General features: G+C 40.6%; 1 protein-coding gene across 1 annotated transcript in view; it reads right to left on the bottom strand.

Annotated features, from left to right (window-relative positions):
• Positions 1 to 245: 245 nt before the first annotated feature.
• LOC127927664 (zinc finger protein 260-like) overlaps positions 246 to 20,911 on the bottom strand; it is a 34,713-nt gene continuing 14,047 nt past the window's right edge. Inside the window, exons 3-5 of the mRNA XM_052514277.1 lie at positions 20,334 to 20,582; positions 3,274 to 3,522; positions 246 to 1,060 (exon numbers count right to left, since the gene is read on the bottom strand). Of these exons, the coding sequence (XP_052370237.1) occupies positions 246 to 1,060; positions 3,274 to 3,522; positions 20,334 to 20,582 (1,313 nt within the window). The remainder of the gene's footprint in view (positions 1,061 to 3,273; positions 3,523 to 20,333; positions 20,583 to 20,911) is intronic.

The raw sequence follows: 20,911 nt of genomic DNA, 5'->3' as shown, positions 1-20,911 counted from the left end.
AAAATCACTCCATCACCTAATTTTAATCTTAGCTGGTCTGAGAGAACTGATGAGTCTTCTCTCCTTTATGTATACGTTGGTGTGTTTTTAAGTTGCTCTGTTGAGAGAAACTCGTCCCACAGACAGAGCAGTAGTATGGCTTCTCTCCTGTGTGTATACGTTGATGTGTGTTTAAATGGTTCTGTTGAGAGAACCTTCTCTTCCCACAGTCAGAGCAGACATAAGGCTTTTCTCCAGTGTGTATTTTACGTTGATGTGATTTTAAATGGTTTTAAATGGTTCCGTTGAGAGAAACTCTTCCCACAGTTGGAGCAGTAGTAAGGCTTCTTTCCTGTATGTATACGTCCATGTGATTTTAAGGTACCCAATCGGGAGAAACTCTTCTCACAGTCAGAACAGGAGTATGGCTTCTCTCCTGTATGCATACGTTGGTGTGCTTTTAAGCTACCCTGGTGGGAGAAACTCTTCCTACAGTCAGAGCAGTAGTAAGGCTTAATTCCTGTATGTATACGTTTATGCAATTTTAGGGTACCCAATCGGGAGAAGTTCTTTCCACAGTCAGAGCAGGAGTATGGCTTCTCTCCTGTATGCACACGTTGGTGTGCTTTTAAGCTACCCTGGTGGGAGAAACTCTTCCCACAGTCAGAGCAGATGTAAGGCTTCTCTCCAGTGTGTGTTCTCATATGAACTGTTAGCTCAGATGAGGTTGTGAAGCATTTTCCACAGTCACGGCAGGAGTAAGGCTTCTCTCCTGTGTGTAAACGTTGGTGTTTTTTTAGATTGGTCTGTTGAGAGTAACTCTTCCCACAGTACGAGCAGGAGTACGGTTTCTCTTCTGTGTGCACTCTCTGATGAAATGTCAGAGCCTTTGATGTTGTGAATCTCTCCCCAGAGTCAGTACAGGAATACAGGTTCTCTCCTGTGTGTATTTTTAAGTGTATTTTTAGCTTTGATAAACCTGGGAACATTTCCTCACAATGTGGGCAGTGGTGAGACCTCTTAGGTCTGTGATCTTCCTGCTGTTGCTCTCTGGATGTAGGGAATGTCTCAACATGGTCTCCTGTGTGAACAACATCAGAAGAACCAGTCAGTTGGTGTGATAATACAGAACCAGTCAAAGGTTTGGACACGCCTACTCATTCAACAGGTTTTCTTTAACTATTTACTACTTTGTAAATTAAATATATAATACATATAATAAAGTGTGCAAAGTTGTCATCAAGGCAAAGGGTGGCTACTTTGAATACAAAATATATTTTGATTCGTTTAACACTATTTTGGTTACTACATGATTCCATACGTGTTATTTCATAGTCTTGATGTCTTCACTGTTATTCTACAATGTAGAAAAAAGCAGAAATAAAGAAAAACACTTGAATGACTAGGTGTTGTTGTCAGGATTCACCTAGGGGTCACCTAGGGGTCACCTAGGGGTCACCTAGGGGTCATGATTTGGGGCTGTACAAATATTTGATGTATTAGAATATTTGATTATGCTTATGTTATATTAATAGAAGGGGAGGGGTTAAAAGACCACTCCCTCCTTACATTTATAGGGTTTTATACTACGGATTAACAATATAAATTCATTGTAGAGGTTTAGTATTGTTCTACAGTTGTATTTTAGTTCTCGCTCTCTCTCTCTTTCTGCCTCATTATAAAGAGGCCCCTCTTAGAAATGTGTGACTTAGACAGAACTCTGCAGGGGAGTGAAGGAGATAAGACGAGGCAAACATTCCACAATAAATCCGCTTTGGGGCGAGGGGACATGTACTGGTAAGTGTTTAGCTAACAGTTAAAGGACCTGTTTATACAGCTCTGTAGGCCTGGTTTTGGTCCCAGGAGTAGAGGATGATGATGTCGGCAGTGACATCATCAGGGCGCGACTCAGGGTGTAATAAAACAACTGGAGGCCTTTTGTTAGACGCAGAACTTACTCTGAAACACGCGTGCTATGTTCCTGGTTTGTCAACGTCTGTCTGCAAATTGCATTAATAAAGTTTTTTGAATGATTTAATTAAAGATAATTGTCATAATGCTAATTTCACCAACGAACCAATGATTGACAAGGAAGGAAGTAAGGAAGGAACCCTGGCGGTGTGTCCAAACGTTCGACTGGCACTGTACTTATTTTATGAAGCTACATCTGCATTGCTCTTTGGGGTTTTTAGGTTTCTGTAAAGAACTGTGTGTCAACTGCTGATCTACAAAGGGTTTCATAAAATACATGTGACATGTATAAGTGCTGAACAGAAACCCAGCCTCAATCCCCAAAGAGCAATGCAGATGTAGAAGCACAGTGGCCACGAAAAACTCCCCAGCAAGCAGGAACCAAGGAAGAAACATAGAGAGGAACCAGACTCTGAGGGGTGGCCAGTTCTCTTCTGTCTGTACCAGGTGACATATGACTTCATATCAGTAGGCTGTACAACACAGGGGAGTAAAACTATTCTAAAAGTGGGTAACAGTCTGGGTTGGGGTCAATTCCTTTTCAATAACAGTCCATTCAGAAAGTAAACCTTAATTCCAAATTCCACATGCTGCTAATTGAAAAGCATTGAAGAGAATTGGAATTTCAGTGTAATTTCCTGAATGATCTGGAATTGACACGAACCCTGACAACAGTCTAATGCTAAAGGGGTGAAAATAATTACCAAGAATCCTCCTCCACTCACTATCACAAGGGTTTGTAACTACACAGACTCATTTCATATCATCCTCCACTCACTATCACAAGGGTTAGTAACTACAGACTCATTTCATATCATCCTCCACTCACTATCACAAGGGTTAGTAACTACAGACTCATTTCATATCATCCTCCACTCACTATCACAAGGGTTAGTAACTACAGACTCATTTCATATCATCCTCCACTCACTATCACAAGGGTTAGTAACTACAGACTCATTTCATATCATCCTCCACTCACTATCACAAGGGTTAGTAACTACTGACTCATTTCATATCATCCTCCACTCACTATCACAAGGGTTAGTAACTACAGACTCATTTCATATCATCCTCCACTCACTATCACAAGGGTTAGTAACTACATAGACTCATTTAATTGAACTTTAAAACACTGTCAGTTTGTCTACTTCACTTCTTTAGTCTACACTCTGATCACTCCAGATAGACCAGGAAGTGGGAAATCTTGAGTTGTTCAGGGATGTGATGTCAGAATTACAGAATTCAACCTAGCAATAGACTGGTCATAACTTATGGAGGTCTAATATATGAAGATAACTTATAGATAGAACCAGCTCTTACCATGACTAACAGTTGTCCTAATCTTCTCCTCCTCTTCTTCATCTTTAATGATGCCATTCAGCTCCAGTGTTTGACTGCAGTCTTCCAGCTTCACTGATGCCATCTCTGGATCCTGCAGAGCAAACTGGGCTCCACTGTCACAATCAGGACCCAGTGACTGTAGGTTTGGACTCAGTGTGGAAGGAGAGAGGCAGGCTGGGTTTGTCCTCACTGTTGATGTTACCGGCCTCAGACTTAATCTGAGTCGGCCTGTAGTAATAAAGACAAACGGAAAACAATCTTGACAGTTCTTTCTTTATTCTCAAAATATATTATATTTGTTTGTTGTTCAATTCTCTAATTTCAATAGATCAGGTAGATAAACATTGCCAATAAAACATTAATTCAAAACATTAGATGCCCTGCCTATCTAAGGTCTTCGGAAGCCAAGTCAACAAACAGGTCACTGACCATCTAGAATCCCACCGTACCTTCTCCGCTGTGCAATCTGGTTTCCGAGCCGGTCACGGGTGCACCCCAGCCACACTCAAGGTACTAAACGATATCATAACCGCCATCGATAAAAGACAGTACTGTGCAGCCGTCTTCATCGACCTCGCCAAGGCTTTCGACTCTGTCAATCACCATATTCTTATCGGCAGACTCAATAGCCTCGGTTTTTCGGATGACTGCCTTGCCTGGTTCACCAATTACTTTGCAGACAGAGTTCAGTGTGTCAAATCGGAGGGCATGCTGTCCGGTCCTCTGGCAGTCTCTATGGGGGTGCCACAGGGTTCAATTCTCGGGCCGACTCTTTTCTCTGTATATATCAATGATGTTGCTCTTACTGCGGGCGATTCCCTGATCCACCTCTACGCAGACGACACCATTCTACATACTTTCGGCCCGTCATTGGACACTGTGCTATCTAACCTCCAAACGAGCTTCAATGCCATACAGCACTCCTTCCGTGGCCTCCAACTGCTCTTAAACGCGAGTAAAACCAAATGCATGCTTTTCAACCGATCGCTGCCTGCACCCGCATGCCCGACTAGCATCACCACCCTGGATGGTTCCGACCTTGAATATGTGGACATCTATAAGTACCTAGGCGTCAGGCTAGACTGCAAACTCTCCTTCCAGACTCACATCAAACATCTCCAATCGAAAATCAAATCAAGAGTCGGCTTTCTATTCCGCAACAAAGCCTCCTTCACTCACGCCGCCAAGCTTACCCTAGTAAAACTGACTATCTTACCGATCCTCGACTTCGGCGATATCATCTACAAAATGGCTTCCAACACTCTACTCAGCAAACTGGATGCAGTCTATCACAGTGCCATCCATTTTGTCACTAAAGCACCTTATACCACCCACCACTGCGACTTGTATGCTCTAGTCGGCTGGCCCTCACTACATATTCGTCGCCAGACCCACTGGCTCCAGGTCATCTACAAGTCCATGCTAGGTAAAGCTCCGCCTTATCTCAGTTCACTGGTCACGATGGCAACACCCATCCGTAGCACGCGCTCCAACAGGTGTATCTCACTGATCATTCCTAAAGCCAACACCTCATTTGGCCGCCTTTCGTTCCAGTACTCTGCTGCCTGTGACTGGAACGAACTGCAAAAATCGCTGAAGTTGGAGACTTTTATCTCCCTCACCAACTTCAAACATCAGCTATCCGAGCAGCTAACCGATCGCTGCAGCTGTACATAGTCTATTGGTAAATAGCCCACCCATTTTCACCTACCTCATTCCCATACTGTTTTTATACTGTTTTTTATTTATTTACTTTTCTGCTCTTTTGCACACCAATATCTCTACCTGTACATGACCATCTGATCATTTATCACTCCAGTGTTAATCTGCAAAATTGTATTATTCGCCTACCTCCTCATGCCTTTTGCACACATTGTATATAGACTGCCCATTTTTTTTTCAACTGTGTTATTGACTTGTTAATTGTTTACTCCATGTGTAACTCTGTGTTGTCTGTTCACACTGCTATGCTTTATCTTGGCCAGGTCGCAGTTGCAAATGAGAACTTGTTCTCAACTAGCCTACCTGGTTAAATAAAGGTGAAATAAAAAATAAAATAAAAAATAAAAAAAGATCGAAAACATGGATCTAAATGTACAGAATGGTTACCTGGAGGAAAATGAGGGTTGTGCTTTATCAATGTCAGTTAAGGTTGAGGGTTTAGTATTGTTTTAATCTCGTCCAGAAGAGGGTCCTGTCATTTATAATTGGTGAAATTTCAATATTTCTCAGTGTTTAAGAATGAGTTGCTTATTAGGCTTTATAAACTGAGTGGTTGGAACACTGAACGCTGATTGGCTGACAGCCGTGGTATATCACACCATATACCAGGGGGATGACAAAACATTACTTTTTACTCTTATACGTACGTTATAATAGCAATAAGGCACCTCAAGGGTTTGTGGAATATGTCCAATATATCAGGGATAAGGGCTGTATCCAGGCCCTCCACAACAGCCCTTATCCATGGTATATTGGCCATATAAGAAACCCCCTCTGACCTTATCACTTAAATAAATCAATGTGTGGCTGATGCCTCCCCTCATCTCTGATTCTCTGCTGCACAATATCAAGTGGGACTATGGGCTATTTAGTGTGATGCCAATCAAATTATCTATAGCCTATAGAATACCAAGTGCATGCTGGGAGGAAGCACATAGCAAAGTTATACTGTATTTCTAAAACAGTTGCTGGGATGGTGTAAATACAACTAGGCTGCATTACACACTACAAAAGGTTATTCCAACCCTGAGCCCCGACTCTGCTCTGCTTGATTCAAAACTGTTTTTTTTAATGCTACCTAACCAATGGCTGTGCTGTGTCATCCTAACCAATGGCTGTGCTGTGTCATCCTAACCAATGGCTGTGCTGTGTCATCCTAACCAATGGCTGTGCTGTGTCATCCTAACCAATGGCTGTGCTGTGTCATCCTAACCAATGGCTGTGCTGTGTCATCCTAAACCAATGGCTGTGATGTGTCATCCTAACCAATGGCTGTGATGTGTCATCCTAACCAATGGCTGTGATGTGTCATCCTAACCAATGGCTGTGCTGTGTCATCCTAACCAATGGCTGTGCTGTGTCGGCCTATCCCAATGGCTGTGCTGTGTCGGCCTATCCTAACCAATGGCTGTGATGTGTCATCCTAACCAATGGCTGTGATGTGTCGGCTTATTCTAACCAATGGCTGTGATGTGTCATCCTAAACCAATGGCTGTGATGTGTCGGCCTATCCTAACCAATGGCTGTGATGTGTCATCCTAACCAATGGCTGTGATGTGTCATCCTAACCAATGGCTGTGATGTGTCATCCTAACCAATGGCTGTGATGTGTCCAGCCTATCCTAACCAATGGCTGTGATGTGTCAGCCTATCCTAACCAATGGCTGTGATGTGTCATATCCTAACCAATGGCTGTGATGTGTCGGCCTATCCTAATCAATGGCTGTGATGTGTCGGCCTATCCTAACCAATGGCTGTGATGTGTCGGCCTATCCTAACCAATGGCTGTGATGTGTCTGCCTATCCTAAACCAATGGCTGTGCTGTGTCGGCCTATCCTAACCAATGGCTGTGATGTGTCAGCCTATCCTAACCAATGGCTGTGATGTGTCAGCCTATCCTAACCAATGGCTGTGATGTGTCAGCCTATCCTAACCAATGGCTGTGATGTGTCGGCCTATCCTAACCAATGGCTGTGATGTGTCGGCCTATCCTAACCAATGGCTGTGATGTGTCAGGCCTATCCTAAACCAATGGCTGTGATGTGTCAGCCTATCTAACCAATGGCTGTGATGTGTCCCTTCTGGCTGTGCTGTGTCGGCCTACAACCAATGGCTGTGATGTGTCGGCCTATCCTAACCAATGGCTGTGGTGTGTCGGCCTATCCTAAACCACCCATGGCTGTGATGTGTCACCTATCCTAAACCAATGGCTGTGCTGTAAAAACCAATGCGTCCTATCCTAAACCAATGGCTGTGATGTGTCGGCCTATCCTAACCAATGGCTGTGATGTGTCGGCCTATCCTAAACCAATGGCTGTGATGTGTCAGCCTATCCTAACCAATGGCTGTGATGTGTCAGCCTATCCTAACCAATGGCTGTGATGTGTCGGCCTATGGTGGCAGTTGAGGAAGAGAGTGAAAGGTTTCTTCACATTTTGTTGTTGATTAGACCAAGTTCCCCAAAAACATAAACCACCATCTTCCACGTGGACGAGCCTATTCCTCAACCCACCCGGCACTCTTTAAATAGCCTCAGTGAATGTCAGTGAAGGGCTGTTGAGTTAAAACCCAGACTCCACTTGAGGGGTTATGCCATAGGCCTCTTTTAGTGAAGAAGATTTCAAAAAAGCACAGGCCTACCACTTGTTAGATTAACATGAAGAAAATAAAACTGATCTGCTTATATAAAGAGATCTATAACAGTGTTTTTGGTCAGCGCTGCTTTACGCTAGAAACAGGCTGTAAAATAACCAGGAAAGAAGTGACTCAGATGCAGATCACAGTTTCATTTCTTTGACATTCAGAGGCTGAGATACAACCTTCTATTTTTAATTTTACCTTTATTTAACCAGGCAAGTCAGTTAAGAACACATTCTTATTTTCAATGACGGCCTGGGAACAGTGGGTTAACTGCCTGTTCAGTGGCAGAACGACAGATTTGTACCTTGTCAGCTCGGGGGTTTGAACTCGCAACCTTCCGGTTACTAGTCCAACGCTCTAACCACCAGGCTACCCGGCCGCCCCTATATCCTACGAGACAAAACAAAAAGAAATATACTAATCTAATTCTGTCACTATCAATTTATTAAGCTATTTACTGGTCTGTACAATAGAAGATGTTAAAACCCAGACAGTTTTTAGGGAAATATTTGTTGGGTTAAAGACACAGAATGAGAGTAGCCAGCAGTTAGAGATTTACATTTCTCTGCTAAAAGACTGGACGGTCAATCCGATATCTGACTGCAGATGCATCCTCTGCAGACATCCGGGTTTTTATACTTCTAGCGCTTAACGGAGCAGAGCTGTTGTCAAGGAAGTGAGTTTGTGTTTATACTGGACCTCCCGCCCCCACCTCCTGCCCACCAATCATGTCAATGCGGTGCTATACGGACCCCTTCACATTGCTACAAAACTTGAAGAGGCACACGGCGATGCGTTAGGAGCTTGATTTGACCTCTGCCTCCGTGGGTTCAGAAATTGTGTCACACCCTCCCTAAGAAGCTTCCGAACACATTTTGGGATCAAACATGAATTGTCTTTTACTCTGTCTGGAGTGGAAAGGTAGCTTGTCTTTTACTCCGTCTGGAGTGGAAAGGTAGCTTGTCTTTTACTCCGTCTGGAGTGGAAAGGTAGCTTGTATTTTACTCCGTCTGGAGTGGAAAGGTAGCTTGTCTTTTACTCCGTCTGGAGTGGAAAGGTAGCTTGTCTTTTACTCCGTCTGGAGTGGAACGGTAGCTTGTCTTTTACTCCGTCTGGAGTGGAAAGGTAGCTTGTCTTTTACTCCGTCTGGAGTGGAAAGGTAGCTTGTCTTTTACTCTGTCTGGAGTGGAAAGGTAGCTTTTACTCTGTCTTTCTTTTACTCTGTCTGGAGTGGAAAGGTAGCTTGTCTTTTACTCTGTCTGGAGTGGAAAGGTAGCTTGTCTTTTCTTTTACTCTGTCTGGAGTGGAAATGTAGCTTGTCTTTTACTCTGTCTGGAGTGGAAAGGTAGCTTGTCTTTTACTCTGTCTGGACTTGTCTTTGTCTGGAGTGGAAAGGTAGCTTGTCTTTTACTCTGTCTGGAGTGGAAAGGTAGCTTGTCTTTTACTCTGTCTGGAGTGGAAAGGTAGCTTGTCTTTTACTCTGTCTGGAGTGGAAAGGTAGCTTGTCTTTTACTCTGTCTGGAGTGGAAAGGTAGCTTGTCTTTTACTCTGTCTGGAGTGGAAAGGTAGCTTGTCTTTTACTCTGTCTGGAGTGGAAAGGTAGCTTGTCTTTTACTCTGTCTGGAGTGGAAAGGTAGCTTGTCTTTTACTCTGTCTGGAGTGGAAAGGTAGCTTGTCTTTTACTCTGTCTGGAGTGGAAAGGTAGCTTGTCTTTTACTTTGTCTGGAGTGGAAAGGTAGCTTGTCTTTTACTCTGTCTGGAGTGGAAATGTTGAACTATTTAAAGTACCATGATCAGATGATCTCACATTTGATTATTTGTAAACAGGGACAGTTTCGTTGTAAACGAGACACAATGATTTGGCATCGGAGAAATATGATAAGATGAACACACAGGCCTCTCTCTCTCTGTCCATTCTTAACCTGTGTGGTAATAAAAAAGACTCTGCTAATAAGTAAAATGACGTACACTTGCATGAAATGTTTATTAAAAGGAAATGTTTTTCTCAGACCTGCAAATATGATGATAGATTCATGCAATGCTTTCACCATAAAATAGATGTCAACCCTCACTCTTGTTCACGGTGGTCTGCGAACCCACGACCTTCTGGCCCGCAGCCCTGAACGCTGTCAGAATTCCTGCGTTGCCAGGCAACGCTTACAGGACGAAGAACCGTTAATAAAGTTCATATCTAACGGCTCTGGTCTGTCCAAGAAGTGTTGGTAAACATGTTCTCTACTATCCACCTTGTTTTAATCATTATTTTGTCTATGGGGGATATTTTTCGATATTTTAATTCAGCGTTCAGGGAGGGTTTATGTCAAATATATTTTGCTCACCAGACCGACATCCATTTCCGTTCAGATATCCGTATTAAAAAAATAATGTTCACTACCTAAGTGCAGTTAATCTATAGTAGTCTTCCTAAATTCACAAATTACTAAGTAAACAAGTAATGCAAGGTTGCAGTTTGAGGCAGAACTATGTACCATTTTCCACTTTCACTCACAAAAACAGATTGTATTTCCCCATTCACACCTTCGTAACAACTATAGATAAATATAGAAACTGAATGTGTCTGAATATTGTTACAGTGACATGTAGAAATCAGATGAACATGACATTCTGCTTCTAAACAGTAAAACAACCCTGAAAGTGTCTCTCTGGTGCAGCCGCACAGCCTGCAAGTCTATTGACTCAGACCGAGAGGCGCCGCCATTTTACCAGCTCATAAACATATGGAAATAATCAGAATAATAAACATGTCAAACGAACTCAGAAATCTCAAATCAATTGATTCTTTATGAAATTACATTGACGAAATAATGTACATTCATTCACTCTGACAAAGTCTAAACTTAGCAAGCTAAATGTGACTTCTAAAATTATATTTAATCACGTTCTTCACTCACTCGGTTCAGCACAAAACTAAAACGTAATAAAACCTTTAATAAACGTGATAATACCTTGGCGGATTTGGTACCTCACATTTTACGACATGTTCTTTCGATATTAGAAAGTTTAAACGTGCTATTGCATACCTTTAGTTAATACTTCTGAAACGGACACAACCGCTATCGCCTTCAGGGAACAATTGTGGCTGAAGCCTGCCCGGAACTTCCTGTTCCCCGACTATCAAAACGCAACAGGACTTCTTCTTCTTCGGTGGGTTTAATGGTGGTTGGCATTCAATATGTTGCATTAGTTTATTTAGTAAATATTTTCTTAGCTCAGGTGTTGCAAGAAGGCCAATAAGGGTATTATCTTTGAAAAACAAGGGTCTTGAAAAACGGACGTTTCTTTTTTTGTTGGTCAAGATATAACTGAGGGAGACAAACAAACACGTTTTGGTTGTAATCAAGCTCTGACTTCACTACTTGTTTTGACCAGTGCCCATACTCTGATAGACTTCGTACCTGATTATTTGAATTAAACACACCACTTATTTTGTTCATAAAGTTGTAGGAATTGAATTAAGTGTCTGGTTAAGATCATTTGAAATGCTCAGCCTCCGGCAGATTACTCCTCTACTTTACTGAGTGAGTGAGTGAGTGAGGGAGGGAGGGAGAGAGAGAGAGAGAGAGACAGATGCAGGATACATTTGATTGAATCTGTTCTGTGGAGCCCTGCACCTCCTCCTCCTCGTCCCCTGTTCTGTGGAGCCTTCCTACTCCTCCTCATCCCCTGTTCTGTGGCCTCTCCCCATATGAAATCTGTAATTACAACTAATATATTCATGCTCAGGATTCATTGAGGATGTCTATCATATACTGGGTAGATTAATTATGCTTCAAGGTTGGATCTGGATAGAAGGAAAACAGAAAGTATCTGAAAATGATCACTGTGTTGAACTCAATGCACAACGTTTGACCTGGGCCCTATGTACTATATAGGGAACCCTACAGCTACAGCCACACACGTCAGTACAGGCCTGAGTACAGTTTGAACAGCCCGTTGTCATAGCAGCCATGCCATCAGTAGGTCAAGAACTCACTGTTAAATCCATTATAAAAAAATATTAAGAAATGGAAAGAATATGGCACAAGCGCTACTTCTGACTAAAGAAGGCCGTCCACCAAAACTCAGTGACCTGGTAAGGAAGGTATTAGACCGAGAAGCAACCAAGAGGCCAATGGTAACTGTGAAGGAGAGATCCACAGCTGAGACGGGAGAAACCGGCCATGGGACAACTACCACCTGTACATTCCACAAAGCTGGGCTTTATGGAAGCCATTGCTGAAGAAATGCAAGACCTGAATCCAATTGAGAATCTGTGGCCTTTGAAATTGCTGTTGACTAATGTTCCCCATCCAACTTGAAAGCGCTTAAGTAATTTTCCCAAGAAAAATTGGCAAAAATGGCAGGATTCAGATATGCAAAGTTCTTAAAGACTTACCCAGAAAGACTCACAGCTGTAATTACTGCCAACGGTGCTTCTACTGCCAACGGTGCTTCTACTAAGTATTGACTTGGGGGTGAATACTTAAAAAAAACAGCCCTAGACCACTCCACCAAACTTTACAGTTGGCACTATGCATTCGGGCAGGTAGCGTTCTCCTAGCATCTGCCATAACCCAGATTCATCCGTCGGACTGCCAGATGGTAAGGCGTGATTTATCATTCCAGAGAATGCGTATTCACTGCTCCAGAGTCCAATGGCGGCGAGCTTTACACCACTCCAGCCGACGCTTAGCATTGTGCATGGTGATCTTAGGCTTGTGTGTGGCTGTTCGGCCATGGAAACCCATTTCATGGAGCTCCAGACAAACAGTTATTGTGTTGACATTGCTTCCAGAGGCAGTTTGGAACTCAGTAGTGAGTGTTGCAACCGACACTACCACAGCGGCTGAGACATTGTTGCTCATAGTTGTTTCCACTTCACAAGAACAGCACTTACAGTTGACTGGGGCAGCTCTAGCAGAGGACAAACTGACTTTGGAAAGGTGGCATCTTTGCCACTTTGAAAGTCACTGAGCTCTTCAGTAAGGCCATTCTACTGCCAATGTTTGTCTGTGGAGATTGCATGGCGGTGTGCTCGATTCTATACACCTGTCAGCAACGGCTGTGGCTGAAATAGCCGAATCCACTAATTTGAAGGGGTGTCCACATACTTTAGTATATATATATAGTGCAAGTTTGCACCTTCGTAAGTATGTCAGGGCTGGACATGAGCTTTTCTTGCCACTTGTCCAAATTATTTTTTACTTGTCCATTAGTTAAAAATACTTCTCTGAAACTGAAAAATTCTGTAGTAGTAAAAAAAAGAAAGAACTATTGACGGATGCAATTTGATAATTATTGTAATGTTAATAACAGTGTAACAACCCGAGTCTCCAACAACATGGAAACCATGGAAACTAACTATGGAAACCATGGAAACTAACTATGGAAACTATAACAAACTGAATCTGCAGACCATAAAGTTCATCATTGAGTTTATTGACATTTTCCTTTGTGGGGCAGAACTGATGAATTACCGTATAATACGAATAGAATAACAACCTATGACAGACTAATTAAATCTGCTAGACGTGTGTTAACCTCACAATAGCAACATACATAGATAAAGAGATCATCTCTACAACGCAGTGATTAAAATGTCACAGAACACAATGAAGTTAAAGTCCACATGTCAGTGAATAACACATACCAATTGATATTCTATAACAGATCATTTACTTATGAATGATGTATGTTGTGGAAGCTAAATACAAAACACTACCGGCACCTATTTCAGTCCAACTCAAGCAATGAGATGAAAATTGAGTGATGGGAGTTATTTTAATCTTAGCTGGTCTGAGAGAACTGATGAGGCATCTGTTCTTTATGTATACGTTGGTGTGTTTTTAAGTTGCTCTGTTGAGAGAAACTCTTCCCACAGACAGAGCAGGAGTAAGGCTTCTCTCCTTTATGCATACGTTCGTGCGTTTTTAAGTTGCTCTCTTGAGAGAAACTCTTCCCACAGACAGAGCAGGAGTAAGGCTTCTCTCCTGTGTGTATACGTTGATGTGTTTTTAAATGGTTCTGTTGAGAGAAACTCTTCCCACAGTCAGAGCAGATGTAAGGCTTCTCTCCAGTGTGTGTTCTCAGATGAACTTTTAGATCAAATGATGCTGTGAAGCTTTTTCCACAGTCACAGCAGGAGTAAGGCTTCTCTCCTGTGTGTATACATTGGTGTTTTTTAAGCTACCCTGGTGGGAGAAACTCTTCCTACAGTCGGAGCAGTAGTAACGCTTCTTTCCTGTATGTATACGTTCATGTGATTTTAAAGTATCCAATCGAGAGAAACTCTTCCCACAGTCAGAGCAGTAGTAAGGCTTCTCTCCTGTGTGTATACGTTGGTGTGACTTTAAATGGTTCTGTTGAGAGAAACTCTTCCCACAGTCAGAGCAGGAGAACGGCTTCTCTCCTGCATGTATACGTTGGTGTGCTTTAAAGTTACACAGGTGGGAAAAACTCTTCCTACAGTCAGAGCAGTAGTAAGGCTTCTCTCCTGTGTGTATACGTTGGTGTGACTTTAAATGGTTCTGTTGAGAGAAACTCTTCCCACAGTCAGAGCAGGAGAACGGCTTCTCTCCTGCATGTATACGTTGGTGTGCTTTAAAGTTACACAGGTGGGAAAAACTCTTCCCACAGTCAGAGCAGATGTAAGGCTTTTCTCCAGTGTGTGTTCTCTGGTGAACTGTTAACTCAGACGATGTTGTGAAGCATTTCCCACAGTAGGAGCAGTAGTAAGGCTTCTCTCCAGTGTGCACTCTCTGATGAAGTGTCAGAGCCCTTGATGTTGTGAATCTCTTCCCACAGTCAGTACAGGAATACAGATTGTCTCCTGTGTGTATTTTTAAGTGTACTTTTAGTTTTGATAGAATTGGAAAATTCTCCTCACAATGTGGGCAGTGGTGAGACCTCTTAGCTCTGTGATCTTCCTGCTGTTGCTCTCTGGATGTAGAGAATGTCTCAACATGGTCTCCTGTGTGAACAACATCAGAAGAACCAGTCAGTTGGTGTGATAATACAGAACCAGTCAAAGGTTTGAACACCAACTCCTTCCAGGATTTTTCTTAATTTTACTATTTTCTACATTGTAGAATAATAGTGAAGACATCAAAAATATATTTTAGATTTTTTAAAGTAGCCACCCTTTGCCTTGATGAAAGCTTTGTATTCTCTCAGCCAGCTTAATGAGGAAGTCACCTGGAATGCATTTCAATTAACAGGTGTGCCTTGTTAAAAGTTCATTTGTGGAATTTCTTTCCTTCTTAATGCATTTGAGCCAATCACCTGTGTTGTGACAAGGTAGGGGTGGGATACAGAAGATAGCCCTATTTGGTAAAATACCATCCATATTGTGACACAAACAGCTCAAATAAGCAAAGAGAAATGACAGTCCATTATAACTTTAAAACATGAAGGTCACTCAATACTCAATAATTTCAAGGACTTTGAAAGTCTCTTCAAGTGCAGTCACAAAAATCATCAATTGCTATGATGAAACTGGCTCTCATGAGGACCTGCCACAGGAAAGGAAGACCCAGAGTTACCTCTGCTGCAGAAGATAAGTTCATTAGAGTCAAGTGCACCTCAGATTGCAGCCCAAAGAAATGCTTCAGAGTTCAAGTAACAGACACATCTCAACATCAACTGTTCAGAGGAGACTGGCGTGAATCAGACCATCATGGTGGAATTTCTGCAAAGAAACCACAAAGAAGGACACCAATAAGGAGAAGAGACTTGCTTGGGCGAAGAAACACAAGCAATGGACATTAGACCGGTGGAAATCTGTCCTTTGGTCTGTCCTTTTGGTTCCAATTGCCATGTCTTTCTGAGGAGTAGGTGTGGGTGAACAGATGATCTCCGCATGTGTGGTTCCCACCGTGAAGCAATGGAGGTGGTGTGGGACTGCTTTGCTGGTGACACTGTCTGTGATTTATTTAGAATTCAAAGCCACACTTAACCAGCATGGCTACCAGTGTGCCCTAGTAAGAAGACCACTTTGTGCAGCTCACAGCACTATCATCTCCAATGTACATAATATAAGTAATTCTACCTGATAAGCTTCTCAGTAAAGCATTAAAAACAATCAAGCAACCCATAAAAGTGCTAAAAATAGGGTTCATGATATCAATAACTTGCTAGTTACAAATGACATTCATATTTTCACTATCTCTGAAACTCTACTTAGATAATACCTTTGATGATACAGTGGTAGCAATACATGGTTATAACATCTACAGAAAAGACAGAAATGCCAATGGGGGAGGTGTTGCTGTTTATATATTCAGAACCACATTCCTGTAAAGATTAGAGACGATCTCATGTTAAATACTGTTGAAGTAATACGGCTACAGATTCATCTACCTCCCCTAAAGCCCATTCTGGTGGGAAGCTGCTATAGACCACCAAGTGCTAACCGTCATTATCTGGATAACATGTGAAACATTGACTGGCTCTCATCAACCTGCCCACTCAAAAAAAAAGCAGCCAACAAGTGCTCATCAAAAGTGGGAACTCCTTCAAGACTGCTGGAAAAGCATTCCAGGTGAAGCTGGTTGAGAGAATGCCAAGAGTGTGCAAAGTTGTCATCAAGGCAAGGGGTGGCTAATTTCAATAATATAAAATATATTTAGATTTGTTTAACTCTTTTTTTTTTGGTTACTACATGATTCCATGTGTTATTTCATAGTTTGTCTTAATTGTTATTCTACAATGTAGAAAGTAGTAAAAAAATAAGAAAAAGCCTTGAATGAGTAGGTTTAATGGTTTAATGAGTAGGTTTAAATGAGTAGGTTTAATGAATGAGTAGGTTTAATGAGTTTAGGTTTAATGAGTAGGTTTAATGAGTAGGTTTAATGAGTAGGTTTAATGAGTAGGTTTAATGAGTCGGTTTAATGAGTTTAATGAGTAGGCTTAATGAGTAGGCTTAATGAGTAGGTTTAATAAGTAGGTTTAATGAGTAGGTTTAATGAGTAGGTTTAATGAATTTAATGAGTAGGTTTAATAGTAGGTTTAATGAGTAGGTTTAATGAGTAGGTTTAATGAGTAGGTTTAATGAGTAGGTTTAATGAGTAGGTTTAATGAGTAGGTTTAATGAGTAGGCTTAATGAGTAGGTTTAATGAGTAGGTTTAATGAGTAGGTTTAATGAGTAGGTTTAATGAGTAGGTTTAATGAGTAATGGTTAATGAGTAGGTTTAATGAGTAGGTTTAATGAGTAGGCTTTTAATGAGTAGGCTTAATGAGTAGGTTTAATGAGTAGGTTTAATGAGTAGGTTTAATGAGTAGGTTTAATGAGTAGGTTTAATGAGTAGGTTTAATGAGTAGGCTTAATGAGTAGGTTTAATGAGTAGGTTTAATGAGTAGGTTTAATGAGTAGGCTTAATGAGTAGGTTTAATGAGTAGGTTTAATGAGTTTAATGAGTAGGTTTTAATGAGTAGGTTTAATGAGTTTAATGAGTAGGTTTAATGATGAGAGTAGGTTTAATGAGTAGGCTTAATGAGTAGGTTTAATGAGTAGGTTTAATGAGTAGGTTTAATGAGTAGGTTTTAATGAGTAGGTTTAATGAGTAGGTTTAATGAATTAATGAGTAGGTTTAATGAGTAGAGTAGGCTTTTAATGGTGAGTAGGTTTAATGAGTAGGTTTAATGAGTAGGTTTAATGAGTAGGCTTAATGAGTAGGTTTAATGGTTTAATGAGTAGGCTTAATGAGTAGGTTTAGGTTTAATGAGTAGGCTTAATGAGTAGGTTTAATGAGTAGGTTTAATGAGTAGGTTTAATGAGTAGGTTTAATGAGTAGGTTTAATGAGTAGGTTTAATGAGTAGGTTTAATGAGTAGGCTTAATGGTTTAATGAGTAGGTTTAATGAGTAGGTTTAATGTTTTAATGAGTAGGTTTAATGAGTAGGCTTAATGGGTTTAATGAGTAGGTTTAATGAGTTTAATGAGTAGGTTTAATGAGTAGGTTTAATGAGTAGGTTTAATGAGTAGGTTTAATGAGTAGGTTTAATGAGTAGGTTTAATGAGTAGGTTTAATTTAATGAGTAGGTTTAATGAGTAGGTTTAATGAGTAGGTTTAATGAGTAGGTTTAATGAGTAGGCTTAATGAGTAGGTTTAATGAGTAGGTTTAATTTAATGAGTAGGCTTAATGAGTAGGTTTAATGAGTAGGTTTAATGAGTAGGTTTAATGAGTAGGTTTAATGAGTAGGTTTAATGAGTAGGTTTTTAATGAGTAGGTTTAATGAGTAGGTTTAATGAGTAGGTTTAATGAGTAGGCTTAATGAGTTTAGGCTTAATGAGTAGGTTTAATGAGTAGGCTTAATGAGTAGGTTTAATGAGTAGGCTTAATGAGTAGGTTTAATGAGTAGGTTTAATGAGTAGGTTTAATGAGTAGGTTTAATGAGTAGGTTTAATGAGTAGGTTTAATGGTTTAATGAGTAGGAGTTTTAATGAGTAGGTTTAATGAGTAGGTTTAATGAGTAGGTTTAATGAGTAGGTTTAATGAGTAGGCTTAATGAGTAGGCTTAATGAGTAGGTTTAATGAGTTTTAATGAGTAGGTTTAATGAGTAGGTTTAATGAGTAGGTTTAATGAGTAGGTTTAATGAGTAATGAGGTTTTAATGAGTAGGCTTAATGAGTAGGTTTAATGAGGCTTAATGAGTAGGCTTAATGAGTAGGTTTAATGAGTAGGTTTAATGAGTAGGTTTAATGAGTAGGTTTAATGAGTAGGTTTAATGAGGTAGGTTTAATGAGTAGGTTTAATGAGTAGGTTTAATGAGTAGGCTTAATGAGTAGGTTTGAGTAGGTTTAATGAGTAGGTTTAATGTTAATGAGTAAATGGTTTAATGAGTAGGTTTAATGAGTAGACTTAATGAGTATGCTTTTTAATGAATGAGTAGGCTTAATAGGGTTTAATGAGTAGGCTTAATGAGTAGGTTAGTTTAATGAGTAGGTTTAATGAGTAGGTTTAATTTAATGAGTAGGCTTTAATGAGTAGGTTTAATGAGTAGGTTTAATGAGGTTTAATGAGGGTTTAATGAGTAGGCTTAATGAGTAGGCTTAATGAGTTTTAATGAGGTAGGCTTAATGGTAGGCTTAATGAGTAGGTTTAATGAGTAGGCTTAATGAGTAGGCTTAATGAGTAGGTTTAATGAGGTGGCAATGAGTAGGTTTAATGAGTAGGTTTAATGAGTAGGCTTAATGAGTAGGCTTAATGAGTAGGTTTAATGAGTAGGTTTAATGAGTAGGCTTAATGAGTAGGCTTAATGAGTTTTAATGAGTAGGTTTAATGAGTAGGCTTAATTAATTTAATGAGTAGGTTTAATGAGTAGGTTTAATGAGTAGGTTTAATGAGTAGGTTTAATGAGTAGGTTTAATGAGTAGGTTTAATGCTTAATGAGTAGGTTTAATGAAGGTTTAATGAGAGGTTTAGAGTAGGTTTAATGAGTAAATGAGTAGGTTTAATGAGTAGGTTTAATGAGTAGGCTTAATGAGTTAGGTTTAATGAGTAGGTTTAATGAGTAGGTTTAATGAAATTTAATGAGTAGGTTTAATGAGTAGGTTTAATGAGTAGGCTTAATGAGTAGGGTTTAATGAGTAGGTTTAATGAGTAGGTTTAATGAGTAGGCTTAATGAGTAGGTTTAATGAGTAGGTTTAATGAGTAGGTTTAATGAGTAGGTTTAATGAGTAGGTTTAATGAGTAGGTTTAATGAGTAGGTTTAATGAGTAGGTTTAATGAGTAGGTTTAATGAGTAGGCTTAATGAGTAGGTTTGCTAACAGAGGAACATAGGAAGAAACATAGAGAGGAACCAGAACTCTGAGGGGTGGCCAGTCCTCTTCTGTTTGTACCAGGTGACATATGACTTCATATCAGTAGGCTGTACAATACAGGGGAGTAAAACTATTCTAAAAGTGGGTAACAGTCTGGGTTGGGGTCAATTCCTTTTCAATAACAGTCCATTCAGAAAGTAAACCTAATTCCAAATTCCACATGCTGCTAATTGAAAAGCATTGAAGAGAATTGGAATTTCAGTGTAATTTCCTGAATGATCTGGAATTGACACCAACCCTGACAACAGTCTAAGGCTAAAGGGGTGAAAATAATTACCCATAATCCTCCTCCACTCACTATCACAAGGGTTAGTAACTACACACTCATTTCATATCATCCTCCACTCACTATCACAAGGGTTAGTAACTACAGACTCATTTCATATCATCCTCCACTCACTATCACAAGGGTTAGTAACTACACACACTCATTTAATATACCTTTAAAACACTGGCAGTTTGTCTACTTCACTTCTTTATCTCCTCTCTCCTAGCGTTAGACCTCTAAACTTATGGCCCAGTCTAACTTATGGCCCAGTCTAACTTATGGCCCAGTCTAACTTATGGCCAGTCTAACTTATGGTCCAGTCTAACTTATGGCCCAGTCTAACTTATGGCCCAGTCTAACTTATGGCCCAGTCTAACTTATGGCCCAGTCTAACTCTATGGTCCAGTCTAACTTATGGCTCAGTCTAACTTATGGCCCAGTCTAACTTATGGCCCAGTCAACTTATGGCCCAGTCAAAACATGGCCCAGTCTAACTTATGGCCCAGTCTAACTTATGGCCTAGTCTAACGTATGGCCCAGTCTAACTTATGGCCCAGTCTAACTTATGAGGAACCTGCTCTTACCATGACAAACAGATGTCCCAATCTTCTCCTCTTCTTCTTCATCTTTAATGTTGACATTCAGCTCCAGTGTTTGACTGCAGTCTTCCAGCTTCACTGATGCCATCTCTGGATCCTGCAGTGCAAACTGGGCTCCACTGTCACAATCAGGACCCAGTGACTGTAGGTTGCTACTCAGTGTGGAAGGAGAGAGGCAGGCTGGGTTTGTCCTCACTGTTGATGTTACCGGCCTCAGACTTAATTCAAGTCGTCCTGTAGATATAATGAGAAACGGAAAACAATCTGGACAGTTCTGGTACTTAATTCTCAAAAGATAGTATATTTTTTGTTGTTCAATTCTCTCATTTCAATAGATCAGGTAGCAAAGCATGGCCAACAAAACATTCATTCAAAACATTAGACAAAACTCGCCCTTTAAATTACACAAAGTAAGAGATGGATCTAAATGTACAGAATGGATACCTGGAGGAAAATGAGGGTTGTGCTGTTTCCATTTCAGTCAAGGAGGGTTTAGTATTGTTTTAATCTCGTCCAGAAGAGGGTCATGTCATTTGTAATTGATGACGTGTCAATATTTCTCA

The sequence above is a fragment of the Oncorhynchus keta genome, unplaced genomic scaffold, assembly GCF_023373465.1.
Source record: "Oncorhynchus keta strain PuntledgeMale-10-30-2019 unplaced genomic scaffold, Oket_V2 Un_scaffold_1704_pilon_pilon, whole genome shotgun sequence".
Taxonomy (NCBI): domain Eukaryota; kingdom Metazoa; phylum Chordata; class Actinopteri; order Salmoniformes; family Salmonidae; genus Oncorhynchus; species Oncorhynchus keta.
Note: the sequence above shows the minus strand (reverse complement) of the source record. Positions and strands in the feature narration are given on the sequence as shown.